The sequence below is a fragment of the Thalassophryne amazonica genome, chromosome 9, assembly GCF_902500255.1.
Source record: "Thalassophryne amazonica chromosome 9, fThaAma1.1, whole genome shotgun sequence".
NCBI lineage: Eukaryota > Metazoa > Chordata > Actinopteri > Batrachoidiformes > Batrachoididae > Thalassophryne > Thalassophryne amazonica.
In genome coordinates this window covers 15262675-15288104 of record NC_047111.1, presented here as the reverse complement: position 1 = coordinate 15288104, position 25430 = coordinate 15262675, and the positions used below count along the sequence as shown (strand labels likewise).

At 49.4% G+C, this 25430-nt stretch overlaps 1 protein-coding gene across 4 annotated transcripts in view; it reads left to right on the top strand.

Annotated features, from left to right (window-relative positions):
• Positions 1-25430, top strand: part of gria1b (glutamate receptor, ionotropic, AMPA 1b) — a 163532-nt gene that overhangs the window by 91371 nt on the left and 46731 nt on the right. For all 4 annotated transcript variants that reach the window (XR_004562544.1, XM_034177629.1, XM_034177628.1 and 1 more), the window contains exon 15: positions 1219-1466. Coding sequence is in view for 3 of the 4 variants with exons in the window: in XM_034177629.1 (XP_034033520.1) it covers positions 1219-1466 (248 nt within the window). In the remaining variant the exon portion in view is untranslated. The remainder of the gene's footprint in view (positions 1-1218; positions 1467-25430) is intronic.

The following is a 25430-nucleotide window of genomic DNA, read 5'->3' as shown; positions in this document are numbered from 1 at the left end:
TATTTAACAGAGGGACTTTGCGGGGGATTCTTGCAAATAAATTAGCTTCACACAGGCATCTTCTAACTGTCACAGTACTTAAAGGTAACTCCAGACTGTCTTTGATCATCGTGGAGCTGATCAGTGGGTGAGCCTTTGCCATTCTTGTTATTCTTCTATCCATTTTGATGGTTGTTTTCTGTTTTCTTCCACATGTCTCTGTTTTTTTGTCCATTTTAAAGCATTGGAGATCATTGTAGATGAACAGCCTATAATTCTTTGCACCTGCATATAAGTTTTCCCCTCTCCAATCAACTTTTTAATCAAACTACGCTGTTCTTCTGAACAATGTCTTGAATGTCCCATTTTCCTCAGGCTTTCAAAGAGAAAAGCATGTTCAACAGGTGCTGGCTTCATCCTTAAATAGGGGACACCTGATTCACACCTGTTTGTTCCACAAAACTGACGAACTCACTGACTGAATGCCACACTACTATTATTGTGAACACCCCCTTTTCTACTTTTTTTTTACTAATAGCCCAATTTCATAGCCTTAAGAGTGTGCATATCATGAATGCCTTGTCTTGTTGGATTTGTGAGAATCTACTGAATCTACTGGTACCTTGTTTCCCATGAAACAATAAGAAATAAACTCAAAACCTGGATTAATCTTTTTAGTCACATAGCACTACTATTATTCTGAACACTACTGTAATCTGATATTACACAGTTTATTTGTGAGATACCTCAGAGCTTCAACTGCCACCTATCCAAAGTGAAGCCTACTTAGAAATGGAATAAGCTGCAGTTTCTTGACTGGCCACTTGAAGCTGGCTCCCAAAAAGAGCAGGTTTCCCATAGAAGGCCATGTTAAAAATGTGAGAAATAAACTTGTTTATAACCTGTTACAAAAAAAGGTTTTGATCTCTGTAGCTAGTCTCCATCACATCTTTAGTTTAAGACCATTTAAAACATAAAGTTGCCCCTAATTTGGGACATGGTCACTTTGAGTGACAGGTAACATGTGCCGTCCGCCGTCTCCAGACACTCTGGTCTCAGAGACGCTAAAAGTGGTTGTGTGTGCCTCTGTCGCTGCGCCTTGTCAAGCAATTGCCTGTCAAAGTTCACTAAAGTATCTGAAGGGATTAGCTGAACATACTGAAGAGCAAACGCTGGCTGATGAGAGTGTAAACGCTCCAACACCCCTGTAACATCTTGTGGTTATTGTCATTTTTTTAGCGATCAAAGATCGCCGTGTTTGAGAAGATGTGGTCGTACATGCGCAGCGCGGATCCTTCAGTGTTCGTCAAGACCACCACAGAGGGCGTGATGCGGGTCCGCAAGTCCAAGGGGAAGTATGCCTACCTGCTGGAGTCATCTATGAATGAGTACATCGAGCAGCGGAAGCCCTGCGACACCATGAAAGTCGGAAGCAACCTGGACTCCAAAGGCTACGGCGTGGCCACGCCCAAAGGGTCGGCGCTCAGGTAAGCTCAGGACCTCCGGTCGCTGAGGGCTCAGTGTCGGTGTCCTGTTTCTGTCTGTGGGGAAATAGGTCGGTCTGCTCAAACTCTGACTTTAATCTGCTTTGATTGGCTCGTACCTCATGTGTTCATGACCAGAGATCAACATTTCACAATCGCCCAAATTAAATGATCATATTATTGATCCTCCTCTGAAATCAAAATTTAGATGTGTCTTGATTTTAATCTGATTATCACGATGTCACACAAATGAACCGATCCATGACAGAGTGTTACAGCCAACATGGCTAAACAGAATCACGAGGTCTCCAACAGTCGGTTTGGTGAACCCTCTGCCAATCTTCAGCTAATAAACTGTAAAAATCTGAAGGAAACGGCAGCATGTGAGGAGAATGAAGTCTGTTTGAGGACATTTAGGAGCAGACACAAGTTCTGTGGCGGGTTTATGTATCACAGTCGTGGTGATAACGTGGTGTTAATGAAGACAAAGTACAAAGTCTCTGTTTTCATGTCATTATTTTTCTCCTCAAAAATCACAGATTCTGTTAGAATGTCCAGAGCATGTAGTCAGTTTGACTGTTGACCCTCGAACGAGGTGAGGAGAAGCTCTTGAAGGAATGTAACAGTGCAGAACGTCCACAGATATTTGTGGATTTATCAAAGAACACCAGGTATCATGTCATCATGACATGTCATCATGAAGAGGACAGGCGTCTCCAGCTCCTGAAGATTCAGACCAAACAGCTGTCACCCTAAACATGGGGATCAGTGACCTCACAATGAACAAATCTGACCGTTAAAGGACAAGATCACTTTTTTAAAAACAATCTTTGTCGTATTTGCACTTTGGTACCAATCAGTTCTCTAAGTCTCTACTCACGATTGACAGTTACGTTGTGTGTAAGAAATAATTTCCAGACCAAGCAGCTCATCCCATACTTCCCTATTCTTGGGCAAGTCCTCAAACACTTCCTGTGGGATCCCAGTTTGTTCCCAAGCCTGCTGGGAAATATAATCCCTCCAGCATGTCCTGCGTCTACAAAAGGGTCTCCTCCCAGTTTGATGTTACTGGAAGACCTCCCTACAATGGATGCCTCCTCAGCTGGGTCCTTTTGATGTGACGAAGTAGCGTCTCTACTCCAAGTCCCTCCCAGATAGTCCAACTTCTCACCCTTGTTCAAGACTTTAAGCACAGGAATCTCATTCCCTTCACTAGTAACCTTGTCCTTAGTCTTTCAGTTATTTTACCCAAAGTCCATGACCACAGGTGAGCATAAGGATGGCAAACTGAGAGTCTCACCTTCTGGCTCAGCTCCTTCTTTACCACAATGGTCTCGTACATCAGATGCCACCCAATCTGTCTGTCGACCTCACGCTCAAACTTATCCCCACTGAACAAAGCTCCAAGATACTTAAACTCCTCCACTTGGGGCAGTAAATGACTTGATGGGAATTCAGTCCTGATGCCATGTTTTGATATATAAAACATCATAAATGCACAATTTAATCTACAGAACACACCGAAGTCGAGAAGTGGTAGTCATAGCCGGCGCAGTGTGTTTTTTAATGTCCAGCCTGTTGCCGAGCAGTCATTGGGTGGGGGGGTGGTGGTGGGGGGGGTTCACTGTGAACAGGTCGCCAATATGTCGCAGGTCCACATATAGAAAGACAAACACATGCACAGCTACAGTCAATTTCAGAGTTTCCAGTTCATCTAATCTGCACATGTTTGAAAGTAGGAACACATCATAACACCCAGAGAGAACAGTCTGATGCAACAGTCCAAACCACTAAGACACTGTGCCGCACAGTTTAATATTCATATAATGATGTATTATGGACAAAGAAGGAATAAAGAAAATGAAACTTATTTTATAAGAGTTGCCCCCAGCCTCCCAAATTAACTGAAATAAGATTTAAAAACCCTTCGCGCTTCACCTCAGGGAGCCTGGGTGTTGTCTGTCTGCTCTGACAGATTAGAGTGCTGTGCATTTGGCACACTGCAGTTTAAAGAGAACCATTGTATCACTCTGATTGGTTGATCTTATTTTCAGACTGCAACATGCCCCATCCTCATGAAAATGGTAACCATGGCAGCCACTTTGCATCCATTGCCAGGCTTCACGTGACTATTTCCCACCACATAAATAGCTGCCGTGCTCTCTGTGCAGCGCGTGTTTGCGTCTGCTGACCCCACTGAGCTATTTTGGCCATTTGGTGCTTTGCTCCTTTGCCTGGTATGGTTTAATTTGTCCAGTAATTAAAGGAGATGAACAGCGCCCCCAGAGGCTGGATTGCTGTTTGTTTTACAGTATGAGTGGAAATATAAAAAAGTGAACTTGTCCTTTAAATGATGAAGAAACCAGCCCCACAGGGTGAAAGAGAGGAAAGTGGAAACAGGTTTGGCCATATGAAGGCATCAGGAAACGTATTTTTAAACCTTTGTTTCTCCATAAGATGACTTTCTTGTCAAACTGTCAGATTTATTTATTTATTTGTTTTGGCTCTAATGCTCTGTCATATTGTTCATTATTAGAGTGTAAAACTGAGAAATCAATCCGCCCCTCACGGGGACGACTGTCAGTTTGAGTTTAGTCTTGTTTGTCTGTCTTCCTGTCTGTCTGACTGTCAGTCTCTTAATCTGTCTCTGTCTGTCTTGTCTTTCTCTCTTGTTTGTCTCTGTCACTGTGTCTGTCCGTTGTCGTCTTTTTATGCCTGTTTGACTGCCGACCCGCTTGTTTCATCAGAGTCCCCACAGAGCCGCTAACATCACCTATCTATCTATCTATCTATCTATCTATCTATCTATCTATCTATCTATCTATCTATCTATCTATCTATCTATCTATCTATCTATCTATCTATCTATCTATCTATCTATCTATCTATCTATCTATCTATCTATCTATCTATCTATCTATCTATCTATCTATCTATCTATCTATCTATCTATCTATCTATCTATCTATCTATCTATCATCATGCTGCTGTCAGGTAAAATATTTTCATTAAAATTTAATTTCACACATTATTGTTAAAAAATTATTGAACATATAAACAAGATGTAGCACATGTTAAACTGAATGAAGAACACAGCAAGAGTGGGCTGTGGGCTGTGACCTGTGGGCTGTGACCTGTGGGCTGTGACATGTGGGCCGTGACCTGTAGGCCATGACCTGTGGGCTGTGACCTGTGACCTGTGACCTGTGGGCTGTGACCTGTAGGCTGTGACCTATGGGCTGTGATCTGTAGGCGGTGACATGTGAGCTGTGGGCTGTGACATGTAGGCTGTGACCTGTGGGCTTTGACCTGTGGGCTGTGACCTGTAGGCTGTGACCTGTGGGCTGTTACCTGTGGGCTGTGACCTGTGGGCTTTGACCTGTGGGCTGTGACCTGTAGGCTGTGACCTGTAGGCTGTGACCTGTTGGCTGTGACATGTAGGCTGTGACCTGTGGGCTGTGACCTATGGGCTGTGACCTGTGGGCTGTGACCTGTAGGCTGTGACCTATGGGCTGTGATCTGTAGGCGGTGACATGTGAGCTGTGGGCTGTGACATGTAGGCTGTGACATGTAGGCTGTTACCTGTGGGCTGTGACCTATGGGCTGTGACCTGTGGGCTGTGACCTGTAGGCTGTGACCTATGGGCTGTGATCTGTAGGCGGTGACATGTGACCTGTGGGCTTTGACCTGTAGGCTGTGACCTGTTGGCTGTGACATGTAGGCTGTGACCTGTGGGCTGTGACCTATGGGCTGTGACCTGTGGGCTGTGACCTGTAGGCTGTGACCTATGGGCTGTGATCTGTAGGCGGTGACATGTGAGCTGTGGGCTGTGGGCTGTGACATGTAGGCTGTGACCTGTGGTCTTTGACCTGTGGGCTGTGACCTGTAGGCTGTGACCTGTGGGCTGTGACCTGTGGGCTGTGACCTGTGGGCTTTGACCTGTGGGCTGTGACCTGTAGGCTGTGACCTGTAGGCTGTGACCTGTGGGCTGTGACATGTAGGCTGTGACCTGTAGGCTGTGACCTGTGGGCTTTGACCTGTGGGCTGTGACCTGTAGACTGTGACCTGTAGGCTGTGACCTGTGGGCTTTGACCTGTGGGCTGTGACCTGTGGGCTGTGACCTGTGGGCTGTGACCTGTGGGCTGTGATCTGTAGGCGGTGACATGTGAGCTGTGACCTGTGGGCTGTGACATGTTGGCTGTGACCTGTGGGCTGTGACCTGTAGGCTGTGACCTGTGGGCTTTGATCCGTAGGCAGTGACATGTGACCTGTGGGCTGTGACCTGTGGGCTGTGACATGTAGGCTGTGACCTGTGGGCTTTGACCTGTGGGCTGTGACCTGTGGGCTGTGACATGTGAGCTGTGACCTGTGGGCTGTGACATGTGGGCTGTGACCTGTAGGCTGTGACATGTGAGCTGTGACCTGTGGGCTGTGACATGTGAGCTGTGACCTGTGGGTTGTGACATGTGGGCTGTGACCTGTGGGCTGTGACATGTTGGCTGTGACCTGTGGGCTGTGACATGTGAGCTGTGACCTGTGTGCTGTGACCTGTGGGCTGTGACATGTAGGCTGTGACCTGTGGGCTTTGACCTGTGGGCTGTGACCTGTGGGCTGTGACATGTTGGCTGTGACCTGTGGGCTGTGACCTGTAGACTGTGACATGTGAGCTGTGACCTGTGGGCTGTGACCTGTAGGCTGTGACCTGTAGGCTGTGAACTGTGGGCTGTGACCTGTGGGCTGTGACCTGTAGGCTGTGACCTGTGGGCTGTGATATGTGGGCTGTGACCTGTAAGCTGTGACCTGTGGGCTGTGATCTGTAGGCGGTGACATGTGACCTGTGGGCTGTGTCATGTAGGCTGTGACATGTGAGCTGTGACATGTGAGCTGTGACAGGTGGGCTGTGACCTGTAGGCTGTGACATGTAGGCTGTGACCTGTGGGCTGTGACATGTGGGCTGTGACCTGTGGGCTGTGACATGTTGGCTGTGATCTGTAGGCGGTGACATGTGAGTTGTGGGCGGTGACATGTAGGCTGTGACCTGTGGACTGTGATCTGTAGGCGGTGACATGTGAGCTGTGGGCTGTGACATGTAGGCTGTGACCTGTGGGCTTTGACATATGGGCTGTGACCTGTGGGCTGTGACCTGTTGGCTGTGACCTGTGGGCTATGACCTGTAGGCTGTGACCTGTGGGCTGTGACCTCTGGACTGTGACCTATGGGCTGTGACCTTTAGGCTGTGACCTGTGGGCGTGACCTGTAGGCTGTGACCTGTGGGCTCTGACCTGTAGGCTGTGACCTGTAGGCTGTGACATGTGAACTGTGACCTGTGGGCTGTGACCTGTAGGCTGTGACATGTGAGCTGTGACCTGTGGTTCTGTGACCTGTAGGCCGTGACCTGTGGGCTGTGACCTGTGGGCTGTGACCTATGGGCTGTGACCTGTGGGCTGTGACCTGTGGGCTGTGACCTGTAGGCTGTGACCTGTGGGCTGTGACCTGTAGGCTGTGACCTGTGGGCTGTGATCTGTAGCCAGTGACATGTGACCTGTGGGCTGTGACATGTAGGCTGTGACCTGTGGGCTTTGACCTGTGGGCTGTGACCTGTGGGCTGTGACATGTTGGCTGTGACCTGTGGGCTGTGACATGTGAGCTGTGACCTGTGGGTTGTGACATGTGGGCTGTGACCTGTGGGCTGTGACATGTGGGCTGTGACCTGTAGGCCGTGACCTGTGGGCTGTGACCTGTAGGCTGTGACATGTGAGCTGTGACCTGTGGGCTGTGACCTGTGGGCTGTGAGCTATGGGCTGTGACCTGTGGGCTGTGACCTGTAGGCTGTGACCTGTGGGCTGTGATATGTGGGCTGTTACCTGGGGCTGTGATCTGTAGGCGGTGACATGTGACCTGTGGGCTGTGACATGTAGGCTGTGACCTGTGGCTGTGATCTGTAGGCGGTGACATGTGAGCTGTGGGCTGTGACATGTTGGCTGTGACCTGTAGGCTGTGACCTATGGGCTGTGACATGTGGGCCGTGACCTGTAGGCCGTGACCTGTGGGCTGTGACCTGTGGGCTGTGACATGTAAGCTGTGGCCTGTGGGCTGTGACCTGTGGGCTGTGACCTATGGGCTGTGACCTGTGGGCTGTGACCTGTAGGCTGTGACCTGTGGGCTGTGATCTGTAGGCGGTGACATGTGAGCTGTGGGCTGTGACCTGTGGGCTGTGACATGTTGGCTGTGACCTGTGGGCTGTGACCTGTAGGCTGTGACCTGTGGGCTGTGATCTGTAGGCAGTGACATGTGACCTGTGGGCTGTGACCTGTGGGCTGTGACATGTAGGCTGTGACCTGTGGGCTGTGACATGTTGGCTGTGACCTGTGGGCTGTGACATGTGAGCTGTGACCTGTGGGCTGTGACATGTGGGCTGTGACCTGTAGGCTGTGACCTGTGGGCTGTGACATGTGGGCTGTGACCTGTAGGCCGTGACCTGTGGGCTGTGACCTGTAGGCTGTGACATGTGAGCTGTGACCTGTGGGCTGTGACCTGTGGGCTGTGACCTATGGGCTGTGACCTGTGGGCTGTGACCTGTAGGCTGTGACCTGTGGGCTGTGATATGTGGGCTGTTACCTGTGGGCTGTGATCTGTAGGCGGTGACATGTGACCTGTGTGCTGTGACCTGTGGGCTGTGACATGTAGGCTGTGACCTGTGGGCTGTGACCTGTAGGCTGTGACATGTGAGCTGTGACCTGTGGGCTGTGACCTGTAGGCTGTGACCTGTGGGCTGTGACATGTAGGCTGTGACCTGTGGGCTGTGACCTGTAGGCTGTGACCTGTGGGCTGTGATATGTGGGCTGTGACCTGTAAGCTGTGACCTGTGGGCTGTGATCTGTGGGCGTGACATGTGACCTGTGGGCTGTGACATGTAGGCTGTGAACTGTGGGCTTTGACCTGTGGGCTGTGACCTGTAGGCTGTGACATGTGAGCTGTGACAGGTGGGCTGTGACCTGTAGGCTGTGACCTGTGGGCTGTGACCTGTAGGCTGTGACATGTAGGCTGTGACCTGTGGGCTGTGACCTATGGGCTGTGACATGTGGGCTGTGACCTGTAGGCCGTGACCTGTGGGCTGTGACCTGTGCGCTGTGACATGTAGGCTGTGACCTGTGGGCTGTGACCTATGGGCTGTGATATGTAGGCTGTGACCTGTGGGCTGTGACCTATGGGCTGTGACCTGTGGGCTGTGACCTGTGAGCTGTGGGCTGTGACATGTGGGCTGTGACCTGTAGGCTGTGACCTGTGAGCTGTGGGCTGTGACATGTAGGCTGTGACCTGTGGGCTTTGACATGTAGGCTGTGACCTGTGGGCTGTGACATGTTGGCTGTGATCTGTAGGCGGTGACATGTGAGCTGTGGGCTATGACGTGTAGGCTGTGACCTGTGGACTGTGATCTGTAGGCGGTGACATGTGAGCTGTGGGCTGTGACATGTAGGCTGTGACCTGTGGGCTTTGACATGTGGGCTGTGACCTGTGGGCTGTGACATGTTGGCTGTGACCTGTGGGCTGTGACCTATGGGCTGTGACATGTGGTTCTGTGACCTGTAGGCCGTGACCTGTGGGCTGTGACCTGTGGGCTGTGACCTGTGGGCTGTGACCTGTAGGCTGTGACCTGTGGGCTGTGACCTGTAGGCTGTGACCTGTGGGCTTTGACCTGTGGGCTGTGACCTGTGGGCTGTGACATGTTGGCTGTGACCTGTGGGCTGTGACATGTGAGCTGTGACCTGTGGGTTGTGACATGTGGGCTGTGACCTGTGGGCTGTGACATGTGGGCTGTGACCTGTGGGCTGTGACATGTGGGCTGTGACCTGTAGGCTGTGACATGTGAGCTGTGACCTGTAGGCTGTGACCTGTGGGCTGTGACCTATGGGCTGTGACCTGTGGGCTGTGACCTGTAGGCTGTGACCTGTGGGCTGTGATATGTGGGCTGTTACCTGTGGGCTGTGATCTGTAGGCGGTGACATGTGACCTGTGGGCTGTGACATGTAGGCTGTGACCTGTGGCTGTGATCTGTAGGCGGTGACATGTGAGCTGTGGGCGGGGACATGTTGGCTGTGACCTGTAGGCTGTGACCTATGGGCTGTGACATGTGGGCCGTGACCTGTAGGCCGTGACCTGTGGGCTGTGACCTGTGGGCTGTGACCTATGGGCTGTGACCTGTGGGCTGTGACCTGTAGGCTGTGACCTGTGGGCTGTGATCTGTAGGCGGTGACATGTGAGCTGTGGGCTGTGACCTGTGGGCTGTGACATGTTGGCTGTGACCTGTGGGCTGTGACCTGTAGGCTGTGACCTGTGGGCTGTGATCTGTAGGCGGTGACATGTGAGCTGTGGGCTGTGACCTGTGGGCTGTGACATGTTGGCTGTGACCTGTGGGCTGTGACCTGTAGGCTGTGACCTGTGGGCTGTGATCTGTAGGCAGTGACATGTGACCTGTGGGCTGTGACATGTAGGCTGTGACCTGTGGGCTGTGACATGTTGGCTGTGACCTGTGGGCTGTGACATGTGAGCTGTGACCTGTGGGCTGTGACATGTGGGCTGTGACCTGTAGGCTGTGACCTGTGGGCTGTGACATGTGGGCTGTGACCTGTAGGCCGTGACCTGTGGGCTGTGACCTGTAGGCTGTGACATGTGAGCTGTGACCTGTGGGCTGTGACCTGTGGGCTGTGACCTATGGGCTGTAACCTGTAGGCTGTGACCTGTGGGCTGTGATATGTGGGCTGTTACCTGTGGGCTGTGATCTGTAGGCGGTGACATGTGACCTGTGTGCTGTGACCTGTGGGCTGTGACCTGTAGGCTGTGACATGTGAGCTGTGACCTGTGGGCTGTGACCTGTAGGCTGTGACCTGTGGGCTGTGACATGTAGGCTGTGACCTGTGGGCTGTGACCTGTAGGCTGTGACCTGTGGGCTGTGATATGTGGGCTGTGACCTGTAAGCTGTGACCTGTGGGCTGTGATCTGTAGGCGGTGACATGTGACCTGTGGGCTGTGACATGTAGGCTGTGAACTGTGGGCTTTGACCTGTAGGCTGTGACATGTGAGCTGTGACAGGTGGGCTGTGACCTGTAGGCTGTGACCTGTGGGCTGTGACCTGTAGGCTGTGACATGTAGGCTGTGACCTGTGGGCTGTGACATGTGGGCTGTGACCTATGGGCTGTGACATGTGGGCTGTGACCTGTAGGCCGTGACCTGTGGGCTGTGACCTGTGGGCTGTGACCTGTGGGCTGTGACCTATGGGCTGTGACCTGTGGGCTGTGACCTGTGAGCTGTGGGCTGTGACATGTGGGCTGTGACCTGTAGGCTGTGACCTGTGAGCTGTGGGCTGTGACATGTAGGCTGTGACCTGTGGGCTTTGACATGTTGGCTGTGATCTGTAGGCGGTGACATGTGAGCTGTGGGCTGTGACATGTAGGCTGTGACCTGTGGACTGTGATCTGTAGGCGGTGACATGTGAGCTGTGGGCTGTGACATGTAGGCTGTGACCTGTGGGCTTTGACATGTGGGCTGTGACCTGTGGGCTGTGACATGTGGGCTGTGACCTGTGGGCTGTGACATGTGGGCTGTGACCTGTGGGCTGCAGTGCTTCTTGAACTGAGTGCTGGTTTTCATTGTCCTGGGCTGGTTTTTGTGGTTGTGGACAGTGGTTGGCACAGCTAACCAAAAAGTTAGCTTTGATAACAGCTAATCAACTAACTGAAAAGTTATCTTTTATTAATCTAAACCAATAAACCACCCAAAAATTTATCGGAAGCTACAGCTAACTGTCTCCGGTACACTTGCAACTACATCATCAAACTTTGATGTGATGGTAACATCAAAGGCGACCACAGACCCAAACAATGAGTTAGCACGTCTGTCTTTGTACAGCCTGCCCCCTGCTGGAAGCTTCTGTTTACTACATATTTTGCAACAGCAAAGCAATGCCGCAGTGAGGCAGAGGTCTAGGAAAAAAAGCAGTTTTGATTTAAAATCATCAAATTAATCCGGATAGAATAACTCCATTAATGTCAGTTCTGTCATTTGTACAAAGTTAAAATATAACACATGTCTTTTAATTTTAAACAATGCACTAATTCTGAAATTTTGTAACAAACACAGACAGATGCCAAAGGGATTAAAGGTAAATGAGCCTCCGCTAACACTGATTAGTTGACTCATTCATTCTATGTAAAAACCAACACATTAATGTGAGGTGTGTGTGTTGGTGTTTATATATAAATGTGCTTTTATAAAATCTGCATTTTTTATTTGTAAAAAAAGGCATTTTCAAAAGACAAAAAGTCACGTTGTTATTTGACAACTGTCTGATATAACCGTGGTCAAAAGAAATACAACACTGCCATCTACTGGCGTCCAGATACTCATACTGCCATGAACACTACTGACCAGTAGATGGCAGTAGAGACCGTGAAAACTTGCCAAAACAAAATTCCAGATAATCTGTGTCTGCTACGTTTAAGATGCGTGGAATTTAATAAACGCAAACCAAATTTCAGACATCTTGTATATATTATTCTGGAACAAAGAGGGCAGACAGTGTATGACATAAGCACAACGTTAAAGAGCAAACAGGAAGCGATTGCAGCTCACAATGATTCCAGTTGAAAATAATGAAGAAGCAACCTGGGCTTCTTCTGGCATTTTTACATAAAACAAACACAATAAGAACCTCTATACACCCAGAGAATATATTCACGAGAGTTTTAGGCACAATATACAAAGGGTTTAATGCTGTTGTCCATGGAGCCTGATCAAAGCATCTCAAATGCATTTCTCCTGTTGTGAATGTACTGAGATTACCCATAATGCACCTGGACACAGCATGTCCACACTAAAACCTTCAATATTAGTGCATTACTTTAGAACTAAAACATTTATCTGATATTTTTACTTTATAAAACTTCAGACGTCACATTAATTTAAATAACTTGTCTGAAATTAGTTTGGTTAAAGTTTTAACCATAAGTTAAAACTGGATGCCTCTGGATGACTTGGGTGATATTGCCAACATATCAGTATGGGTAAAAAGAAATTAGTTTTTTGTTGTTTCTCCTGGAACCAACTCTCCTCTGTTTGTAGAGGATAGAACTGTACATCTACTACAAAACATTTAACAGGTAAATACTCAAATCATTGATTTTAGATTTCATAAATGTTTGTAAATGTTAAGATTTGTTCACCATGTCTGCAAAAATATGTTCTACAATTTATCGGACCAAAATTTATCAGAAGATAATTAGTCCGCTGATGGTTTTCAGAGTCATCTGAAAAGCTAATTCAGTTTATGTTGTCTTGGGCTGGTTTTTGTGTTCGTGGGCTGGTTTATTTTGTCCTGGACTGGTTTATGTGGTCCTGGGCTGGTTTATGTTGTCCTGGACTGGTTTATGTGGTCGTGGGCTGGCTTTTGTGGTTGTGGCTGGTTTATGTTGTCCTGGACTGGTTTATGTTGTGCTGCACTGGTTTATGTTGTCCTGGGCTGGTTTATGTTGTCCTGGGCTGGTTTACGTGGTCCTGGGCTGATCTATGTTGTCCTGGGCTGGTTTATGTGGTTGTGGACTGGTTTATGTTGCCCTGGACTGGTTTATGTTATCCTGGGCTGGTTTATGTGGTCCTGGGCTGGTTTTTGTGGTTGTGGACTGGTTTATGTTGTCTTGGGCTGGTTTTTGTGTTCGTGGGCTGGTTTATTTTGTCCTGGACTGGTTTATGTGGTCCTGGGCTGGTTTATGTTGTCCTGGACTGGTTTATGTTGTCCTGGACTGGTTTATGTGGCCGTGGGCTGGTTTATGTTGTCCTGGACTGGTTTATGTTGTCCTGGACTGGTTTATGTAGTTGTGGACTGGTTTATGTCATCCTGGGCTGGTTTATGTTGTCCTGGACTGGTTATGTTGTCCTGGGCTGGTTTATGTGGTCGTGGGTTGGTTTATGTTGTCCTGGACTGGTTTATGTGGTCGTGGGCTGGTTTATGTTGTCCTGAACTGGTTTATGTTGTCCTGAGCTGGTTTATGTTGTCCTGGGCTGGTTTATGTGATTGCGGACTGGTTTATGTCATCCTGGACTGGTTTATGTTGTCCTGGGCTGGTTTATGTTGTCCTGGAATGGTTTATGTCGTCCTGGGCTGGTTTATTTGGTCATGGACTAGTTTATGTGGTCGTGGGCTAGTTTATGTGGTCCTGGCTGGTTTATGTGGTTGCGGACTGGTTTATGTCGTCTTGAGCTGCTTTATGTTGTCCTGGGCTGGTCTATGTGGTCCTGGGCTGGTTTATGTGGTCTTGGGCTGGTTTTTGTGGACGTGGGCTGGTTTTTGTGGTCGTGGGCTGGTTTATGTTGTCCTGGACTGGTTTATGTTGTCCTGGCCTGGTTTATGTCGTCCTGGACTGGTTTATGTTGTCCTGGGCTGGTGTATGTCATCCTGGGCTGTTTTATGTGGTCATGGACTGGTTTATGTTGTCCTTGGCTGGTTTATGTGGTCGTGGGCTGGCTTTTGTGGTCGTGGACAGTTTTATGTTGTCCTGGACTGGTTTATGTTGTGCTGCACTGGTTTATGTTGTCCTGGGCTGGTTTATGTTGTCCTGGGCTGGTTTACGTGGTCCTGGGCTGGTCTATGTTGTCCTGGGCTGGTTTATGTGGTTGTGGACTGGTTTATGTTGTCCTGGACTTGTTTATGTTATCCTGGGCTGGTTTATGTGGTCCTGGGCTGGTTTTTGTGGTTGTGGACTGGTTTATGTTGTCGTGGGCTGGTTTTTGTGTTCGTGGGCTGGTTTATTTTGTCCTGGACTGGTTTATGTGGTCCTGGGCTGGTTTATGTTGTCCTGGACTGGTTTATGTTGTTCTGGACTGGTTTATGTGGTCGTGGGCTGGTTTATGTTGTCCTGGACTGGTTTATGTTGTCCTGGACTGGTTTATGTAGTCGTGGACTGGTTTATGTCATCCTGGGCTGGTTTATGTTGTCCTGGCTGGTTTATGTTGTCCTGGGCTGGTTTATGTTGTCCTTGACTGGTTATGTTGTCCTGGCTGGTTTATGTGGTCGTGGGCTGGTTTATGTTGTCCTGCACTGGTTTATGTAGTCGTGGGTTGGTTTATGTGGTCGTGGACTGGTTTATGTGGTCGTGGGCTGGTGTATGTGGTCGTGGGCTAGTTTATGTTGTCCTGGCTGGTTTATGTTGTCCTGGGCTGGTTTATGTGGTTGCGGACTGGTTTATGTCGTCTTGGGCTGGTTTGTGTTGTCCTGGGCTGGTCTATGTCGTCCTGGGCTGGTTTATGTTGTCCTGGACTGGTTTATGTGGTCGTGGGCTGGTTTATGTCGTCCTGGGCTGGTTTATGTGATTGCGGACTGGTTTATGTCATCCTGGACTGGTTTATGTTGTCCTGGGCTGGTTTATTTGGTCATGGACTGGTTTATGTGGTCGTGGGCTAGTTTATGTTGTCCTGGCTGGTTTATGTTGTCCTGGGCTGGTTTATGTGGTTGCGGACTGGTTTATGTCGTCTTGGGCTGGTCTATGTTGTCCTGGGCTGGTCTATGTCGTCCTGGACTGGTTATGTTGTCCTGGTCTGGTTTATGTGGTCGTGGGCTGGTTTATGTTGTCCTGGGCTGGTTTTTGTGGTCGCGGACTGGTTTATGTCATCCTGGACTGGTTTATGTTGTCCTGGGCTCATTTATGTTGTCCTGGAATGGTTTATGTCGTCCTGAGCTGGTTTATGTGGTCATGGACTGGTTTATGTGGTCGTGGGCTGGTTTCTGTGGTTGTGGGCTGGTTTTTGTGGTTGTGGGCTGGTTTATTTTGTCCTGGACTGCTTATGTTGTCCTGGGCTGGTTTATGTGGTCGTGGGCTGGTTTATGTTGTCCTGGACTGGTTTATGTGGTCGTGGGCTGGTTTTTGTGGTTGTGGGCTGTTTTATGTTGTCCTTGGCTGGTTTATGTGTTCCTGGGCTGGTTTATGTGGTTGTGGACTGGTTTATGTTGTCCTGGACTGGTTTATGTTGTCCTGGGCTGGTGTATGTGGTCCTGGGCTGGTTTTTGTTGTCCTGGACTGGTTTATGTGGTCGTGGGCTGGTTATTGTGGTTGTGGGCTGTTTTATGTTGTCGTGGGCTGGTGTATGTTGTCCTGGCTGGTTTATGTTGTCCTGGGCTGGTTTTTGTGGTCGCGGACTGGTTTATGTCATCCTGGACTGGTTTATGTTGTCCTGGGCTCGTTTATGTTGTCCTGGAATGGTTTATGTCGTCCTGGGCTGGTTTATGTGGTCATGGACTGGTTTATGTGGTTGTGGGCTGGTTTTTGTGGTCGTGGGCTGGTTTTTGTGGTTGTGGGCTTTTTTATTTTGTCCTGGACTGGTTATGTTGTCCTGGGCTGGTTTATGTTGTCGTGGGATGGTTTATGTTGTCCTGGACTAGTTTATGTGGCCGTGGGCTTGTTTTTGTGGTCGTGGGCTGGTTTATGTGGTCGTGGGCTGGTTTATGTTGTCCTGGACTGGTTTATGTGGTCGTGGGCTGGTTTATGTGGTCGTGGGCTGGTGTATGTTGTCCTGGCTCGTTTATGTTGTCCTGGGCTGGTTTTTGTGGTCGCGGACTGGTTTATGTCATCCTGGACTGGTTTATGTCATCCTGGACTGGTTTATGTTGTCCTGGGCTCGTTTATGTTGTCCTGGGCTGGTGTATGTGGTCATGGACTGGTTTATGTGGTCGTGGGCTGGTTTTTGTGGTCGTGGGCTGGTTTTTGTGGTTGTGGGCTTTTTTATTTTGTCCTGGACTGGTTATGTTGTCCTGGGCTGGTTTATGTGGTCGTGGGCTGGTTTATGTTGTCCTGGACTGGTCTATGTGGTCATGGGCTGGTTTTTGTGGTTGTGGGCTGTTTTATGTTGTCCTGGGCTGGTTTATGTGTTCCTGGGCTGGTTTATGTGGTTGTGGACTGGTTTATGTTGTCCTGGACTGGGTTATGTTATCCTGGGCTGGTTTATGTGGTCCTGGGCTGGTTTTTGTGGTTGTGGACTGGTTTATGTTGTCCTGGACTGGTTTATGTTGTCCTGGCTGGTGTATGTTGTCCTGGGCTGGTTTATGTGGTTGCGGACTGGTTTATGTCATCTTGGGCAGGTTTATGTTGTCCTGGGCTGGTTTATGTTGTCCTAGGCTGGTTTATGTTGTCCTGGACTGGTTATGTTGTCCTGGGCTGGTTTATGTGGTCATGGACTGGTTTTGTGTGGTCGTGGACTGGTTTATGTTGTCCTAGGCTGGTTTATGTTGTCCTGGACTGGTTTATGTGGTCGTGGGCTGGTTTGTCTGGTCGTGGGCTGGTTTATGTTGTCGTGGGCTGATTTATGTTGTCTTGGACTGGTTTATGTGGTTGTGGGCTGGTTTCTGTGGTCGTGGGCTGGTTTATGTGGCCGTGGCTGGTTTATGTTGTCCTGGATTGGTTTATGTGGTCGTGGGCTGGTTTATGTGGTCGCGTACTGGTTTATGTCGTCCTGGCCTGGGTTATGTCGTCCTGGGCTGGTTTTTGTGGTTGTGGACTGGTTTATGTTGTCCTGGACTGGTTTATGTTGTCCTGGCTGGTGTATGTTGTCCTGGGCTGGTTTATGTGGTTGCGGACTGGTTTATGTCATCTTGGGCAGGTTTATGTTGTCCTGGGCTGGTTTATGTTGTCCTAGGCTGGTTTATGTTGTCCTGGACTGGTTATGTTGTCCTGGGCTGGTTTATGTGGTCATGGACTGGTTTTGTGTGGTCGTGGACTGGTTTATGTTGTCCTAGGCTGGTTTATGTTGTCCTGGACTGGTTTATGTGGTCGTGGGCTGGTTTGTCTGGTCGTGGGCTGGTTTATGTTGTCGTGGGCTGATTTATGTTGTCTTGGACTGGTTTATGTGGTTGTGGGCTGGTTTCTGTGGTCGTGGGCTGGTTTATGTGGCCGTGGCTGGTTTATGTTGTCCTGGATTGGTTTATGTGGTCGTGGGCTGGTTTATGTGGTCGCGGACTGGTTTATGTCGTCCTGGCCTGGGTTATGTCGTCCTGGGCTCGTTTATGTTGTCCTGGAATGGTTTATGTCGTCCTGGGCTGGTTTATGTGGTCATGGACTGGTTTATGTGGTCGTGGGCTGGTTTTTGTGGTCGTGGGCTGGTTTTTGTGGTTGTGGGCTTTTTTATGTTGTCCTGGACTGGTTTATGTTGTCCTGGGCTGGTTTATGTTGTCGTGGGATGGTTTATGTTGTCCTGGACTGGTTTATGTGGCCGTGGGCTGGTTTTTGTGGTCGTGGGCTGGTTTATGTGGTCGTGGGCTGGTTTATGTTGTCCTGGACTGGTTTATGTGGTCGTGGGCTGGTTTATGTGGTCGTGGGCTGGTGTATGTTGTCCTTGCTCGTTTATGTTGTCCTGGGCTGGTTTTTGTGGTCGCGGACTGGTTTATGTCATCCTGGACTGGTTTATGTTGTCCTGGGCTTGTTTATGTTGTCCTGGAATGGTTTATGTCGTCCTGGGCTGGTTTATGTGGTCATGGACTGGTTTATGTGGTCGTGGGCTGGTTTTTGTGGTTGTGGGCTGTTTTATGTTGTCCTGGGCTGGTTTATGTGTTCCTGGGCTGGTTTATGTGGTTGTGGACTGGTTTATGTTGTCCTGGACTGGGTTATGTTATCCTGGGCTGGTTTATGTGGTCCTGGGCTGGTTTTTGTGGTTGTGGACTGGTTTATGTTGTCCTGGGCTGGTTTATGTGGTCCTGGGCTGGTTTTTGTCTTCGTGGGCTGGCTTATGTTGTCCTGGACTGGTTTATGTTGTCCTGGCTGGTGTATGTTGTCCTGGGCTGGTTTATGTGGTTGCGGACTGGTTTATGTCATCTTGGGCAGGTTTATGTTGTCCTGGGCTGGTTTATGTCGTCCTGGGCTGGTTTATGTTGTCCTGGACTGGTTATGTTGTCCTGGGCTGGTTTATGTGGTCATGGACTGGTTTTGTGTGGTCGTGGGCTGGTTTATGTTGTCCTGGACTGGTTTATGTGGTCGTGGGCTGGTTTGTCTGGTCGTGGGCTGATTTATGTTGTCCTGGGCTGATTTTGTTGTCGTGGGCTGATTTATGTTGTCTTGGACTGGTTTATGTTGTCCTGGCTGGTTTATGTTGTCCTGGGCTGGTTTATGTGGTTGCGGACTGGTTTATGTTGTCCTGGGCTGGTTTATGTGGTCCTGGGCTGGTTTTTGTCTTCGTGGGCTGGCTTATGTTGTCCTGGACTGGTTTATGTTGTCCTGGCTGGTTTATGTTGTCCTGGGCTGGTTTATGTGGTTGCGGACTGGTTTATGTCATCTTGGGCAGGTTTATGTTGTCCTGGGCTGGTTTATGTCGTCCTGGGCTGGTTTATGTTGTCCTGGACTGGTTATGTTGTCCTGGGCTGGTTTATGTGGTCATGGACTGGTTTTGTGTGGTCGTGGACTGGTTTATGTTGTCCTAGGCTGGTTTATGTGGTCGTGGGCTGGTTTATGTTGTCCTGGACTGGTTTATGTGGTCGTGGGCTGGTTTGTCTGGTCGTGGGCTGGTTTATGTTGTCCTGGGCTGATTTTTGTTGTCGTGGGCTGATTTATGTTGTTTTGGACTGGTTTATGTGGTTGTGGGCTGGTTTCTGTGGTCGTGGGCTGGTTTATGTGGCCGTGGCTGGTTTATGTTGTCCTGGATTGGTTTATGTGGTCGTGGGCTGGTTTATGTGGTCGCGGACTGGTTTATGTCGTCCTGGCCTGGGTTATGTCATCCTGGCCTGGTTTATGTCTTCCTGGGCTGGTTTATGTTGTTCTGGGCTGGTTTATGTGGTCGTGGGCTGGTTTTTGTGGTCGTGGCCTGGTGTATGTTGTCCTGGACTGGTTTATGTTGTCCTGGGCTGGTTTTTGTGGTTGCGGACTGGTTTATGTTGTCCTGGACTTGTTTATGTTGTCCTGGGGTCGTTTATGTGGTCCTGGGTTGGTTTTTGTGGTTGTGGACTGGTTTATGTGGTCGTGGCCTGGTTTTTGTTGTCTTGGACTGGTTTATGTGGTTGTGGGCTGGTTTTTGTGGTCGTGGGCTGGTTTATGTGGCCGTGGTTGGTTTATGTTGTCCTGGATTGGTTTATGTGGTCGTGGGCCGGTTTATGTGTTCGCGGACTGTTTTATGTCGTCCTGGACTGGTTTATGTTGTCCTGGGCTGGTTTATGTGGCCGTGGCTGGTTTATGTCTTCCTGGGCTGGTTTATGTTGTCCTGGGCTGGTTTATGTGGTCGCGGACTGGTTTATGTCATCCTGGACTGGTTTACGTTGTCCTGGGCTCGTTTATGTTGTCCTGGAATGGTTTATGTTGTCCTGAGCTGGTTTATGTGGTCATGGACTGGTTTATGTGGTCGTGGGCTGGTTTCTGTGGTCGTGGGCTGGTTTTTGTGGTTGTGGGCTGGTTTATTTTGTCCTGGACTGGTTATGTTGTCCTGGGCTGGTTTATGTGGTCGTGGGCTGGTTTATGTTGTCCTGGACTGTTTTATGTGGTCGTGGGCTGGTTTTTGTGGTTGTGGGCTGTTTTATGTTGTCCTGGGCTGGTTTATGTGTTCCTGGGCTGGTTTATGTGGTTGCGGACTGGTTTATGTTGTCCTGGACTGGTTTATGTTGTCCTGGGCTGGTGTATGTGGTCCTGGGCTGGTTTTTGTTGTCCTGGACTGGTTTATGTGGTCGTGGGCTGGTTTATGTGGGCGTGGGCTGGTTTTTGTGGTTGTGGGCTGTTTTATGTTGTCGTCGGCTGTTTTTTGTTGTCCTGGGCTGATTAATTTTGTCGTGGGATGGTTTATGTTGTCCTGGACTGGTTTATGTGGTCCTGGGCTGGTTTTTGTGGTCGTGGGCTGGTTTATGTGGTCGTCGGCTGGTTTATGTTGTCCTGGACTGGTTTATGTGGTCGTGGGCTGGTTTATGTGGTCGTGGGCTGGTGTATGTTGTCCTGGCTGGTTTATGTTGTCCTGGGCTGGTTTTTGTGGTCGCGGACTGGTTTATGTCATCCTGGACTGGTTTATGTTGTCCTGGGCTTGTTTATGTTGTCCTGGAATGGTTTATGTCGTCCTGGGCTGGTTTATGTAGTCCTGGACTGGTTTATGTGGTCGTGGGCTGGTTTTTGTGGTCGTGGGCTGGTTTTTGTGGTTGTGGGCTTTTTTATTTTGTCCTGGAGTGGTTATGTTGTCCTGGGCTGGTTTATGTTGTCGTGGGCTGGTTTATGTTGTCCTGGACTGGTTTATGTGGTCGTGGGCTGGTTTATGTGGTCGTGGGCTGGTGTATGTTGTCCTGGCTGGTTTATGTTGTCCTGGGCTGGTTTTTGTGGTCGCGGACTGGTTTATGTCATCCTGGACTGGTTTATGTTGTCCTGGGCTCGTTTATGTTGTCCTGGAATGGTTTATGTCGTCCTGGGCAGGTTTATGTGGTCATGGACTGGTTTATGTGGTCGTGGGCTGGTTTTTGTGGTCGTGGGCTGGTTTTTGTGGTTGTGGGCTTTTTATTTTGTCCTGGACTGGTTATGTTGTCCTGGGCTGGTTTATGTGGTCGTGGGCTGGTTTATGTTGTCCTGGACTGGTCTATGTGGTCGTGGGCTGGTTTTTTGCGGTTGTGGGCTGTTTTATGTTGTCCTGGGCTGGTTTATGTGGTCCTGGGCTGGTTTATGTGGTTGTGGACTGGTTTATGTTGTCCTGGACTGGTTTATGTTATCCTGGGCTGGTTTATGTGGTCCTGGGCTGGTTTTTGTGGTTGTGGACTGGTTTATGTTGTCCTGGGCTGGTTTATGTTGTCCTGGACTGGTTTATGTTGTCCTGGCTGGTTTATGTTGTCCTGGGCTGGTTTATGTGGTTGCGGACTGGTTTATGTCATCTTGGGCAGGTTTATGTTGTCCTGGACTGGTTATGTTGTCCTGGGCTGGTTTATGTGGTCATGGACTGGTTTTGTGTGGTCGTGGACTGGTTTATGTTGTCCTGGACTGGTTTATGTGGTCGTGGGCTGGTTTATGTTGTCCTGGGCTGATTTTTGTTGTCGTGGGCTGATTTATGTTGTCTTGGACTGGTTTATGTGGTTGTGGGCTGGTTTTTGTGGTCGTGGGCTGGTTTATGTGGCCGTGGCTGGTTTATGTTGTCCTGGATTGGTTTATGTGGTCGTGGGCTGGTTTATGTGGTCGCGGACTGGTTTATGTCGTCCTGGCCTGGTTTATGTCTTCCTGGGCTGGTTTATGTTGTCCTGGGCTGGTTTATGTGGTCGTGGGCTGGTTTATGTGGTCGTGGGCTGGTTTGTGTGGTCGTGGCCTGGTGTATGTTGTCCTGGACTGGTTTATGTTGTCCTGGGCTGGTTATTGTGGTTGTGGACTGGTTTATGTTGTCCTGGACTGGTTTATGTTGTCCTGGGCTCGTTTATGTGGTCCTGGGCTGGTTTTTGTGCTTGTGGACTGGTTTATGTCGTCGTGGCCTGGTTTTTGTTGTCTTGGACTGGTTTATGTGGTTGTGGGCTGGTTTTTGTGGTCGTGGGCTGGTTTATGTGGCCGTGGCTGGTTTATGTTGTCCTGGATTGGTTTATGTGGTCGTGGGCCGGTTTATGTGTTCGCGGACTGTTTTATGTCGTCCTGGACTGGTTTATGTCTTCCTGGGCTGGTTTATGTTGTCCTGGGCTGGTTTATGTGGTCGCGGACTGGTTTATGTCGTCCTGGACTGGTTTATGTCTTCCTGGGCTGGTTTATGTTGTCGTGGGCTGGTTTATGTCGTCCTGGACTGGTTTATGTCGTCCTGGACTGGTTTATGTCTTCCTGGGCTGGTTTATGTGGTTGTGGGCTGGTTTATGTGGTCGTGGGCTGTTTTATGTGGTCGTGGGCTGGTTTTTGTGGTCGTGGCCTGGTTTATGTTGTCCTGGACTGGTTTATGTCGTCCTGGACTGGTTTATGTCTTCCTGCACTGGTTTATGTTGTCCTGGGCTGGTTTTTGTGGTCGTGGACTGGTTTATGTTGTCGTGGACTGGTTTATGTGGTCCTGGGCTGGTTTTTGTGGTTGTGGACTGGTTTATGTTGTCCTGGACTGGTTTATGTCGTCCTGGACTGGTTTATGTCTTCCTGCACTGGTTTATGTTGTCCTGGACTGGTTTATGTGGTCGTGGACTGGTTTATGTGGTCGTGGGCTGGTGTATGTGGTCGTGGGCTAGTTTATGTTGTCCTGGCTGGTTTATGTTGTCCTGGGCTGGTTTATGTGGTTGCGGACTGGTTTATGTCGTCTTGGGCTGGTTTGTGTTGTCCTGGGCTGGTCTATGTCGTCCTGGGCTGGTTTATGTTGTCCTGGACTGGTTTATGTGGTCGTGGGCTGGTTTATGTCGTCCTGGGCTGGTTTATGTGATTGCGGACTGGTTTATGTCATCCTGGACTGGTTTATGTTGTCCTGGGCTGGTTTATTTGGTCATGGACTGGTTTATGTGGTCGTGGGCTAGTTTATGTTGTCCTGGCTGGTTTATGTTGTCCTGGGCTGGTTTATGTGGTTGCGGACTGGTTTATGTCGTCTTGGGCTGGTCTATGTTGTCCTGGGCTGGTCTATGTCGTCCTGGACTGGTTATGTTGTCCTGGTCTGGTTTATGTGGTCGTGGGCTGGTTTATGTTGTCCTGGGCTGGTTTTTGTGGTCGCGGACTGGTTTATGTCATCCTGGACTGGTTTATGTTGTCCTGGGCTCATTTATGTTGTCCTGGAATGGTTTATGTCGTCCTGAGCTGGTTTATGTGGTCATGGACTGGTTTATGTGGTCGTGGGCTGGTTTCTGTGGTTGTGGGCTGGTTTTTGTGGTTGTGGGCTGGTTTATTTTGTCCTGGACTGCTTATGTTGTCCTGGGCTGGTTTATGTGGTCGTGGGCTGGTTTATGTTGTCCTGGACTGGTTTATGTGGTCGTGGGCTGGTTTTTGTGGTTGTGGGCTGTTTTATGTTGTCCTGGGCTGGTTTATGTGTTCCTGGGCTGGTTTATGTGGTTGTGGACTGGTTTATGTTGTCCTGGACTGGTTTATGTTGTCCTGGGCTGGTGTATGTGGTCCTGGGCTGGTTTTTGTTGTCCTGGACTGGTTTATGTGGTCGTGGGCTGGTTATTGTGGTTGTGCGCTGTTTTATGTTGTCGTGGGCTGGTGTATGTTGTCCTGGCTGGTTTATGTTGTCCTGGGCTGGTTTTTGTGGTCGCGGACTGGTTTATGTCATCCTGGACTGGTTTATGTTGTCCTGGGCTCGTTTATGTTGTCCTGGAATGGTTTATGTCGTCCTGGGCTGGTTTATGTGGTCATGGACTGGTTTATGTGGTTGTGGGCTGGTTTTTGTGGTCGTGGGCTGGTTTTTGTGGTTGTGGGCTTTTTTATTTTGTCCTGGACTGGTTATGTTGTCCTGGGCTGGTTTATGTTGTCGTGGGATGGTTTATGTTGTCCTGGACTAGTTTATGTGGCCGTGGGCTTGTTTTTGTGGTCGTGGGCTGGTTTATGTGGTCGTGGGCTGGTTTATGTTGTCCTGGACTGGTTTATGTGGTCGTGGGCTGGTTTATGTGGTCGTGGGCTGGTGTATGTTGTCCTGGCTCGTTTATGTTGTCCTGGGCTGGTTTTTGTGGTCGCGGACTGGTTTATGTCATCCTGGACTGGTTTATGTCATCCTGGACTGGTTTATGTTGTCCTGGGCTCGTTTATGTTGTCCTGGGCTGGTGTATGTGGTCATGGACTGGTTTATGGGGTCGTGGGCTGGTTTTTGTGGTCGTGGGCTGGTTTTTGTGGTTGTGGGCTTTTTTATTTTGTCCTGGACTGGTTATGTTGTCCTGGGCTGGTTTATGTGGTCGTGGGCTGGTTTATGTTGTCCTGGACTGGTCTATGTGGTCATGGGCTGGTTTTTGTGGTTGTGGGCTGTTTTATGTTGTCCTGGGCTGGTTTATGTGTTCCTGGGCTGGTTTATGTGGTTGTGGACTGGTTTATGTTGTCCTGGACTGGGTTATGTTATCCTGGGCTGGTTTATGTGGTCCTGGGCTGGTTTTTGTGGTTGTGGACTGGTTTATGTTGTCCTGGACTGGTTTATGTTGTCCTGGCTGGTGTATGTTGTCCTGGGCTGGTTTATGTGGTTGCGGACTGGTTTATGTCATCTTGGGCAGGTTTATGTTGTCCTGGGCTGGTTTATGTTGTCCTAGGCTGGTTTATGTTGTCCTGGACTGGTTATGTTGTCCTGGGCTGGTTTATGTGGTCATGGACTGGTTTTGTGTGGTCGTGGACTGGTTTATGTTGTCCTAGGCTGGTTTATGTTGTCCTGGACTGGTTTATGTGGTCGTGGGCTGGTTTGTCTGGTCGTGGGCTGGTTTATGTTGTCGTGGGCTGATTTATGTTGTCTTGGACTGGTTTATGTGGTTGTGGGCTGGTTTCTGTGGTCGTGGGCTGGTTTATGTGGCCGTGGCTGGTTTATGTTGTCCTGGATTGGTTTATGTGGTCGTGGGCTGGTTTATGTGGTCGCGGACTGGTTTATGTCGTCCTGGCCTGGGTTATGTCGTCCTGGGCTGGTTTTTGTGGTTGTGGACTGGTTTATGTTGTCCTGGACTGGTTTATGTTGTCCTGGCTGGTGTATGTTGTCCTGGGCTGGTTTATGTGGTTGCGGACTGGTTTATGTCATCTTGGGCAGGTTTATGTTGTCCTGGGCTGGTTTATGTTGTCCTAGGCTGGTTTATGTTGTCCTGGACTGGTTATGTTGTCCTGGGCTGGTTTATGTGGTCATGGACTGGTTTTGTGTGGTCGTGGACTGGTTTATGTTGTCCTAGGCTGGTTTATGTTGTCCTGGACTGGTTTATGTGGTCGTGGGCTGGTTTGTCTGGTCGTGGGCTGGTTTATGTTGTCGTGGGCTGATTTATGTTGTCTTGGACTGGTTTATGTGGTTGTGGGCTGGTTTCTGTGGTCGTGGGCTGGTTTATGTGGCCGTGGCTGGTTTATGTTGTCCTGGATTGGTTTATGTGGTCGT